Source organism: Salvia splendens, chromosome 9 (assembly GCF_004379255.2).
Source record: "Salvia splendens isolate huo1 chromosome 9, SspV2, whole genome shotgun sequence".
Classification (NCBI taxonomy): domain Eukaryota; kingdom Viridiplantae; phylum Streptophyta; class Magnoliopsida; order Lamiales; family Lamiaceae; genus Salvia; species Salvia splendens.
The window spans coordinates 25,743,779-25,754,640 of NC_056040.1; the positions used below are offsets into that span (position 1 = coordinate 25,743,779).

Here is a 10,862-nt window from a genome sequence, read left to right on the forward strand (position 1 = left end):
TTTCTCTGAGTCTCACAGAGAGGGGAAATTAGGTGAGTATTCGGCAGCGAGCTCCGATCTTCCCCTGCTGCCTCCCCTTGGCGGTATCGCTGCATCTTCGCTCACATCCCTCAACGTCGTTTTTTACTTATTCTTTATCAGATCTAGGGTTTCTTTTCTGTTCATAATGTATTTTTCGAAATAAAGTTGTTTTACGTTGTGTATCTTGGTTTAGTTAATTTTAAGTGTGCAGTGATTATCTGTGAATTGTTACGCGTATGGTATGAGTTTCTCAGCATGTACTGTGACTTTTAGATTGATAAATTTGTTTAATAAACTTATGTATTCTGTGAAAATGCGCGCCAGAATGTTTAATAATTATTCTTTTCAAAATTTATGTTAGTATTTATCCATCTTCTTTGTCTTTAAGATTTCCTGATGATGGTTTCAAATAAGATGGGAATGTGCATGTGAAAATATGTGTTTTGAGCTGTACTTGAAGTTGCAATGTTAAATTAATAATCCTTTGAGATTTTCGATGTCTGACCTATCGTTGCAAGTTACACATTTTTTTTCTTCGTGTCTATATTAGTTGAATAAAGAGTTCATATATTCTTAAAAATAAGTCATCACTTTGGTAATCCTGGATTGGCATGACAGTCTTGTTTAGTTGATTGGGAGTCTTTTCAAATTCTTGTCCTAATTCTTGGCAGTGCACTTAAGGAGTGTGTTTGCTGTAAATATGGATGTCAATCAATATGTAGGCTTTATGAGGAAGACTGAATGTGCAAGAAGAACTGCTTGCCCATAAAGAAATATATGGATATGATATTTTGTATTTAGCTTGAAATTCTTGTCCTAATTCTTGGCAGTGCACTTAAGTTGTGTATTTGCTGTAAACATGGACGTAAATCAATATGTGGGCATATGATGGATGTGCAGGGAACGGCATGTCTATAAAGAAACCTATGGATATGATACTTGGTATTTTTAGCTTGAAATTCTTGTCCTAATTCTTGGCATTGCACTTAAGGAGTGTGGTTGCTGTAAATATGGACGTAAATCAATATGTAGGCTTTAGGTGGATGACTGGATGTGCAAGAAGAACTGCATATCCAAAGAAACCTATGGATATGATACTTGGTGTTTTTAGCTTGAAATTCTTGTCCTAATTCGTGGCAGTACACTTAAGTAGTATGTTTGCTGTAAACATGGACATAAATCAATATGTGGGGTTAAGATGGATGTGCAGGGAGTGGCATTTCCATAAAGAAACATATGGATATGATACATGGTATTTTAGCTTGAAATTGTTGTCCTAATTGTTGGCAGTGCACTTCAGGAGTGTATTTGCTGTAAAATATGGACATAAAGCAATACATAGGCTTTAGGTGGGTGTGCAAGAAGAACTGCATGCGCATAAAGAAACCTGCGGATATGATAATTGGGATTAAGCTTGTAATAATGAATTTCTTAGCTGGATTTGTGTTCAATGAGGTTTAGTTTCTGTTTAGCCTCATCATGTGAAGCTGCTCTTGGCATGACATGCTTGTGATGAACACATAGCTTATTTTTCTTCACACGCTGTATTCATGCTTCTGGCAAATTAGAATAATTACAGTTTTCTCCAATTTTTTCTCAGTTTAAATAGTGTTTGTTACCTATAATCTGGACCTTTTCCTGGTACCCCAGATACTGAGAAACCATCAGCTCCAACTACAAGTTCGAACCCCGATGACTTGAGAGGAAGACAGTGTCGCATCTTGAGGAATACTTCGTCGTCCGACTTTTGGATGAGGCTTTGCAATGCGTTAAAGAGTTGGAAGTCTCCTCAGGTTGTCAAAGAGGCGATTTCACTTGTGTCCAACCTATTGGTCTACTGCTAGAATAAATGTTTGTGAAAAAGGTCCTTGACGTTACTGGATTCCTCCGATAATTATATGCTGCATCAGTGGATGATCCCGCTATTGATTCGCCAACAGCACCTGCCAATTTTGGCGAGACCATCGGGATACTAGTTGTGGTCGGATGCTTGTACTTGAAGGCAGCAAGAGACATTTTGGCTAAGGCAGGTGAGGACTATTAGCAGCAAAATTGGTGGGATAGTTTGAATACAGACTTTCTTTAGTATTTCAGTTCCATATATCATCATTCTATAGTTAGCGAGATTCGTTGAGAGTGTATTTGTTAACATAATCATAAGCTGATTTATTTTTTTGAGATTATCAATATCATTATTTCTAGCATTGTAGTGAGTTGGTTGATGATTATAAACTTGAACTATTCACCACTTTTCCTTTCCACAATCAATTCATTGTTAAGCAAGCGCTTGTAAGCCGATTTCTTACTCTTCATGCAAAGTTGTGTAGATTAACAGTTTTTAAGTTCTATATTTTATTAAACTCTCAAGTTGTGGCCGTAATGTAGCTTAAATTGTGTAACTAATTGACTGATTTCCTGCTCAAAATATATTTAAAACAATATAAAGATGATTGCTTATCTAGCTTAAATTATGAAACTATTACATTTAACAGTTTTTAAGTTCTCCTAGATTTTAATAAAATCTAAATTATATAAATAATTTTTTATTTATATATCTTAATTAATTTTAAATATACTTTGAGTTGTTTGTGCAAATTTATAGTATGTTGTATGTGGAAGTCCACTGACTCTACTTTCGCTGAGGTTTCAGATGTTGTCTCTACTTGTAAAGGGGAATGGGTCCTTACAAATGCTTCATTGAATTGAATAAAGTGGTAAAAAATTGTGTGAAAATGATGAAATGCCACGATAAAAGCATTCGTTTGAATTGAATAAAGTGGTAAAAAATTGTGTGAAAATGATGAAATGGCACGATAAAAGCATTCGTTGCGATTTTAAGGCATACTGTGGGATTTTAGTGACAACAATATGATCAAACAATGTTACTAAATTTAGTCAAATTTACAATAAGTAGTAGTAACAAATATAGAACAAAGAAGTTGCAATTTTGAATTTTCAGATACAAACGCTTCACAAAGCTAGGGTCCAACGATATATACACAAAATAGACAAACACAACTTGTCAACGTACCTTCATCTCCATCAAATTCTGAATACATCTGTTTGAAACCGCTCGTCGTACAACTGCCAATGCCCATATCTTTCTGCGTGGAAAGATGACCTTGGGATATAAAAGTTGGGCTTCTTGATGGTTTTCAAGTTTTTCAAATTGAGAGATGCATAAGCGATATCTCGACCAGTCACATTTGCACACCCAGATAAGTCGATGTACTCCAGCTCCTTACACCCTTCAGAGATTAGAGTGACCCCTTTTGCTGTCAACTTTAAGAATCTGAGTTCAAGATGGAGAAGATGAGGCATACATTTTGAGATGGCGGCAGCTTCTGAATCCCCATCCTGAGGACATGCATTTAGATATTCGTTGGGGACAATTCCTACATGCTGGGAAGGATCCAACCAGTTCATTAGGTTTCTCTTAAGCACATGCAAATTTGGACAACGAGAGCCTATGATTGCCAGAGATTTGTCAGATATTTCATAGCAGTAGCTGATGTCGAGCTCCTCGATCTTGGGACAGCCAGAAGCTATTTCAGCCATGATTGCATCGGTAACATGAGGAGAGCTCCTGATAGAAAGAATTTGAAGATTCGGGCACCTGAAAAACCACAAAACAGCAGTTTCTCTCTTATGCTTATGAACCTCAATACCGACCAAACAAACTGAAAGATGTCAAATTTTATATCAACAAACAGATAATATAAAAACAAGAGCATACCTTATGCAAACTTACAAACGAAATGGCAGAACAAAATGAAAGTTTCTAATCTGTTAAGGCTAAAGCTCAAATTATGGTAAGAATAGTTGTATATAACTTGATATTCTGCAGGTTCCATTTTATAGGTAAAATTTAAGAGTTTTATTAACCTTTTGGGCCGTTTATGGTAAAGCTAAATCAAAATTGCTTTTTTACAACTAAAAGATAATCGGACAAACTCCACGTCAACTATGTAATGTTTCGGACAGAGACATTAAGTTCAGTAAAGAACTGAGATATTTGGAATAGGTATGCACTATGCAGTAAATGACACAATGGCAATTACAAATATTCAGAATATTGCTCATGATTTAATCCATACCACAACCTCATATCATATGCCTTGAGAACAATTTACTTGTACCATGGAATTGGGGGCTTGGATTTGGAAATGGAACTCAATTCCAATTCCATACCTTTGAAGGTAAACATTTAGAAATCCAAATAGCTATAAAATAGGGTTTTCTTTATGAAACCCGAATATGAATGGCATCAGCTTGCGCTCTGAACCTCTGATAGCTCTCCACTTTCCACTTTTTATCCCACCGCTTCATCCACACCCCCAAACTTCCGTATCTGCATCAATGGTGAGCCTGTGGCGAGCGGGATGGACGCCAGCCAAGCCAAAACCAACAACTATGACGGCATCTAGTAGTTTGATTTTGATTTTGATTTTTTGTCAGGGTTTCGTGTAGTTTGATTTTGATTTTTTGACTTGCCAAAGGAAGGTTAGAACTATGATAACACATTCAACTATCAATCCAAACGAGCTTCCAATCAAACAATTTCAGAGCTACACTAAAAGCGACTAATTGGCAGTCATGGATAAATATAATCATCTGCAAGTCGAGTTCCGATCAACAAAGTAGGAAAGGAAATGATCAAAAAGGCTTAATTCAGTCAATCAATATCCAGATAAAAATAAATTAAACCAAATCAATCAAATAAAAAGAGGATACCTCTGGGCAACAAGGGCGAGAGATCGATCGGAGCAATGCCTGACGCGGATCTGAGTGAGGGAACCTGAGCTCCAAACGACGACGGATCGGAGCATATTATCAACCCTGCGCTCGAAGTCGGGAGTCCAGAAGCGGGGTAATTCATTGACGGGGACGAAATGAGATTCGAGGTCGAGAACCGAATTGAGGTAGGGATCCTTGCAGGCTTGATGCCACGCCTTGCACACGCGCATAGCTGCCCGCCATCGGTCCTCCAAGGAGAGGCGGAAGAGGATGTTGATGAGGCACTCGTGAGTCAACTCGGCCCACTCCGACTCGGTGGTTCTACTCTCCCTCTCTGATTTCTTTTCCTCATCCATTTCTTAGAGACCGAATGCAAATTGCGAGTTGTCTTTGGATAATCAATCACAGTCATTGCTCTCTGTCCATCAAAATATAATCGGTGTCACAAATTTTAATGCTCTTCCTCATATTTATTTTAATACACATGATAAAATAAGAATAATAAAAAGAAAAACAATTAAAATATTTTATTTGTGGAAAATTGATCACATCAAATCAAATTAGAGAGATAAGACTTTCCAAAATAATTTATATAAGAGCATCCGCAGCAGTGCTCTTTGAAAAGAGCAGCCGCCGGCGAGTACCATGCTCGCTGTTGTACCCTTGTCAATGGCACGGATGGACTCGATAGCAAAAGCACCACCGTGCCGAAGAGCACGTCTACGTGGCGTCTCCTGATTGGGATCGTTTTTATTCCATTAAATTTAATATTTTAAAAAAATCTTAAAAGATAAGAAATAATCTGAAAAAAGGAAAAAATATTTTGAATTCCCAAAAATATAGCCATTTTCACTGTTTTTTTCAATTTTTTTATTGTTTAAAAAAAAATTAATCCCAAAATCATCTATAAATACCCACTTTTATCATCATTCTTTACATCAAATTATTTCTCATTCATATTTCAATTTTTTTATTATAAATTTAATTATGTAATTTTTAATTTTTAGGATTTTAATTATCTAAATTTTAATTTTTTAGTAATTTGTAATAGTATTTCGGGTATTTTTTAATGCATTTTAATATTGTGGGAATGTTTTTAGTAATTGAAATATTTAAATTGAATAATTGTGAGACTCTTGAGCATGCTCTTGCGGAAGAACATGAATGTGGGTGGTGTGCTCTTGTGAAAAAACATGAAATTAAAAATGAATAAAGGTGAGTCCGAACCCACATCCGTATTCTTGGCAAGAGCATGGATGCTCTAAAATCCGTGTTACTCAAGGAAAAGTATCTTGGAATACAATTTTTTCTTTTAATCTCGACCTTTGGTATAAATACCGCATTTCTAAGACTACTTCGTATTTTACAACTTAAAATAATAATCTTCTTCGTATTTTACAAATTCCTTTCATTTTTCTTCCCAATCCTCTTAATATTTTCAACTTTTCTATTTCATTCTCCATCTCCACTGTGGTCTGGCTTTGATCAAGATGCCATATTCGGAACATTGTATCATACAATCAAACAGTTTGTACTTTGGAATGCCTACTTAGGGGTGGGTCGGTACGGTATACCGTACCGACCGTGCCATACCGCATATCGTACCGGAAAGTACGGTATGACAAAATTCAATACCGATACCGTACCGAATTTTCGGTATACCGGAAATTCGGTATGATATTTTTTGATACCGTTACCATACCGTTATTACGGTATACCGTACCGTGTTTCGGTATACCGTTTATACCGTAATAACGGTATGGTAACGGTAACGGTATACCGAAAAATAATTAGTTTCTTGATTTGTTCATTTACTAATTGGTTTCTCGATTGTTCATTATTTTTTGCTATCGGTAATTCGTCAATCACTCTATTCAATTTTATATTTTGGTTAGCATGTTATCAAGTATCATATTATATTTGTTGTTGTCGATGATGTTGATCTTTAAGTATCTTTTAATATATATTTATGGATTATTTTGATTACATATATTCAGAATTTTATCTCATAATCGTGGTTAATGATAAAATGAAGGTACTTATTGATTTTTTTGGCTATTTAGACCAATAGTAGTAATAATTGGTCTTATAAATAAAATCTCCAAATAGATTTACAAGTGTAATGTAATAAAGATTCAATTTTTTCCCCCTAGACTTTAATTTCAATCTATCATTATAAACATGCATACAAATTCTCAAAAATATTAACAAGGCACGGTCTTCCTTTGATTTGAATAAATTTTTAAAATACTAGCAAATAATATTTTTTAATGTGAAAATACTAAAATTCAACATATATCAAAATTTGGCTCATTTGTTGGTTATGATGGGTATATTTTAAAGTTAATGGTTTAGGATTTAGGTTTCAAGGTTTGAGTTTTAGTGTATATGGTCGCTATATTGCAATGAAATGAATCTCGACTAGAAAGTGTCTCACCAGTGCAATATTAAATTATTGCAACGTAAACTTGCTCCTACAGTTATAACTCAACGGTTAATTCATATTTTCACAGATTTAAAATGCTTTTTAATTTTAAGTCTGATATTTAAATGTCAAGACAGTTTATTAAAATGTCAACACAAATATATGTTGAAATTTTAATGTGATCGTATTGACATTTTTAAGAAAAGGTCGCATTTAAACACACTCTTGTGTCTATGTGGGGTTAATGTGATTGAAAAAGTATAATCCAAAGTAAGAGGATGTCGAATATTCTTTTGTTTATCATTTCACAACTTTTATTTCGCAAAATGAAATAAATATGAACAAATTAAAATGACCCGTGCATCGCACGGGCGTGACACTAGTTAGTAATTTAAATTGGACATTTATTTTTCTTTAAGAATTAAGAATGACTGATCAGTATCCTATTTATTCATCCTTCAATTTAAGTAGTATATAAAATAAGATAACATACAATGAATTAAACACTAATTAAACGATTTGATTCATTTTCAGCTGCACATATTTTTAATTGACATTTTATGAAGTGTGACGAAGAATAAAACAAAATTTTTAATTACTTTGCATATTTGAAATATGACATTACACAAAAATCATATACTAAATGGTGTGAGTTAATACAAATTCTTTCAAATGTGCTCTGTTGAAACATATTCCCGATATCGTATTTCCAATCTTCTTTCGGTGTTATGTGCTATTGTGTTTATTATATTTAATAGGATGAGTTGATAAAAAAAATAATTCAGGTTAATTTTGAATTTGTTTGAATAAATTATCATTTGAATGTTTAATTTTATTGTATTAATTGATGTATTAAATTTTTTTAATATAATATATATATATATATATAAATGTATATAAATGTAATATATATATATAATAATAATAATAATAATAATAATAATAATAATCTATCGGTATACCGGTATACCACGGTATTCCGAATCTTCGGTATACCACGGTATACCGGTATACCGTGGATTCGGTATATACCGAAGTTTCGGTATACCGCGGTATAGAAAAATTGATACCATTACCGTACCGAAACACTGCGGTACGGTATCATACCGTACCGAAAACTGCGGTATACCGAAAAATCGGTATTTTTGGTATTTTTCCGGTACGGTAAGTCCGGTATTACGGTATTTCGGTATAATTTCCCACCCCTATGCCTACTCCAAGAGTCCAAGGTCTTCCAACTCAAGTCTCCAACTTTTCAACGGCCTGTCCTCTCCCTAAGGTTTACACACGCGCTATACGAGTATAGTTCACGATGAAGAAATCAAGGAGACTTTTAGGTGGTATTCGGTTTCTTAGATAAAATAATATCAAGATATAATCTAGGATTGAGTTGTGAGACTATTACTTTAGTCATAGGGGTTAGCAATGACTAATTATCTCATTATTATCCATCTAGAATTGAGTTATCTCATGAACCAAACACACTACATATTTAATCTCTGGATACAATCTTACAAACCGAACACTCTCTTAAAGTTTATGTGGATACAAGCGAAGATACAATCATCGGTAACAAAAAAAAAGGCTTTTTGGGAGAAACCTGTAATAAGTACAACAAGAACTACTTAAGGCATCCAAATAGCACATATAAAATGCTTCAATCTTGTTTCAACTAGGTAAACCAAGAAATCCAAACATGATCTGACATCAACAACTTGAAGTAAGAATGGAGGAGCGTCGCAAACAAGGCGGGTATTCTCCGCGAGACAATTGCGTCCTACCAAACTGAGAACTACAAGTCTATCAAGTACACTATTATTTCGAAGAAGGTGTGCTACGAAAAGTGGGCAGGGTAGCAAGCATCGAAAAATGGCCAACCGAAGCGCCCAAAGCATCGTAGGCTGCCAGTGCTCCACAAGCAGTGGATCGACTCCAACCGTTGCAAGCGACAACAGCCATGAGTAGTACGACATCAATTGATACGATCAGTGTCCGTACAACACTTGAAACCATAAACGATTCTATGTTGTGCAATTTTTATTACAAAGACTACAACAAAATCCTGTCTCATGCTCTCGTATCAACAAAACCATGTCACTAAGCACCAGCAGAGCATCCCATTGATTACTCCTCAAGTAGATGAATATACCAGAAACTACTCCAAAAAAGAAATTATGGAAGGATGCAAGAATTTTCTAAGTAAAAGTGTCAAATAATTACACAGAATCTAGAGGCACAATCCACAACAGAGACCTAAAACCAGTATCAATATGAACACTGCAAACTTAACCAGCAAAAATTTCATGGCTAAAACCGATCAGATTAGAAAGAAACAAGTCTCTAACTTAATATGCAAGATCAAAACATGGCAATTAAGGGCTGTTTACTTTGAGTGGTGAGATATATTGATATAAATAATCTCCGTAATCCATTGTTTACATTGACGGATTTATTAATTTTGAGTTTGTTCGACCATATTATCCTTCAACTACTCAATCCAATGTTTTATCAATCTATCGTATCACTCTAGTAAACGTCTCCTTAGAGAAATGCAGCGCATAGTAAAAAACAAGACGTGCAGAGATCAGGTTTATAGAAAATGTTTCAAATGGAATACAACAGGGCTGCGTTATAAAAGAGAAGTGCTACAAGAGCAGCTGAGCAACACCTCACAACAACAGAGTTTATGAGAAACGAGGAGCAAGAACTAGCAATGAACAATACCTCTATACATTGGACCTACACCTCATACTCACTAGATCACAACACCGAAATTCCCTAGATTTTCAGCATAACCACCCGAATGAATCTTACTGCATCTTCAATGTGGTCAGATTACCTCTATTCAGGGGATGTTGAATAGCCTGATTCTGGTCTATGATGAAAAGCTATGCTGATTCTAGATCAACTCATCATTAGAAACTAAGGAAAACCAAATCTACATTTGTTGATATCCTAATACAAGAAACTTGGCAATGATGATTGCTTCTGTGTCTCTTCCACATGATTGACTAAAACCCTAATCCCTAACAAAAACAGCAGCTACCAAACCGGAAAAGCTTCATATACCTAGATCAGCTGCGCCACAAAATCATGGCTACGAATTGAAAAGGCAGCACAATTGACAAAGCGGACTAGAATCAAGCATCTCCATTAATCAATTCTGTCATAAAAATTACACAATAAATAAATAACATTAGCATAGAAGTAATACAATTCATCACCTAACATAGAGAGCACAATCGAAGAACAGGAAACGAAGGGCGAATCATGCTAGCACATAGTACTCTCCGCGAAACCTATCAGGATCAAGGCAAGCGATTGCGTAGAGAGCGTAAATGATGCCAGGTACATACCCCAAGATAGTCAACATCAAGCAAATGAAGAACTCCACCTGCGGTCAAATTGAATGAACGATTGTCCAAAATCCAATCAATCGTCATAAATAAGGAATCGTGAGAAGTAAAATGATCTTACCGTGCAGCAGCCATGGCGGAGGCAGACACCGAGAGGAGGGAGCAAGATTGCGAGTAGGATCTCGCAGAATATTATACAACAAGACATTTTCCTCTCTGTTTGTGTATCAAGCTACAAGCGATTGGCTGATAGTGGGCTAAGTAATGTTGGAGACAATAGGGTTTGATTGTTTCAAATTTGGGAGGATATATTTACAACACGA

The 10,862-nt window shown here is 35.3% G+C and overlaps 1 protein-coding gene, 1 long non-coding RNA gene, 1 other non-coding gene and 1 pseudogene across 3 annotated transcripts; 2 read left to right on the top strand and 2 right to left on the bottom strand.

Moving 5' to 3' along the window:
* The first annotated feature begins 1,005 nt into the window (after positions 1 to 1,005).
* On the top strand, positions 1,006 to 1,116 carry LOC121749956 (annotated as a pseudogene).
* A 198-nt stretch (positions 1,117 to 1,314) lies between these two features.
* On the top strand, positions 1,315 to 1,420 carry LOC121749955. Its single transcript, XR_006039757.1, has one exon. It is a non-coding gene; the product is annotated as a small nucleolar RNA snoR103 (small nucleolar RNA).
* Positions 1,421 to 2,890: 1,470 nt separating this feature from the next.
* Positions 2,891 to 5,199, bottom strand: LOC121748723 (F-box protein SKIP1-like). Its single transcript, XM_042143209.1, has 2 exons — positions 4,756 to 5,199; positions 2,891 to 3,637 (listed from the first exon to the last, which is right to left on the bottom strand). Exons 1-2 carry the CDS (start codon positions 5,112 to 5,114, stop codon positions 3,064 to 3,066), a joined length of 933 nt encoding a protein of 310 aa, XP_041999143.1. The 5' UTR covers positions 5,115 to 5,199; the 3' UTR covers positions 2,891 to 3,063.
* Positions 5,200 to 10,318: 5,119 nt separating this feature from the next.
* Positions 10,319 to 10,862, bottom strand: LOC121746928. The gene is made up of 2 exons (XR_006039090.1): positions 10,661 to 10,862; positions 10,319 to 10,577 (listed from the first exon to the last, which is right to left on the bottom strand). It is a non-coding gene; the product is annotated as an uncharacterized LOC121746928 (long non-coding RNA).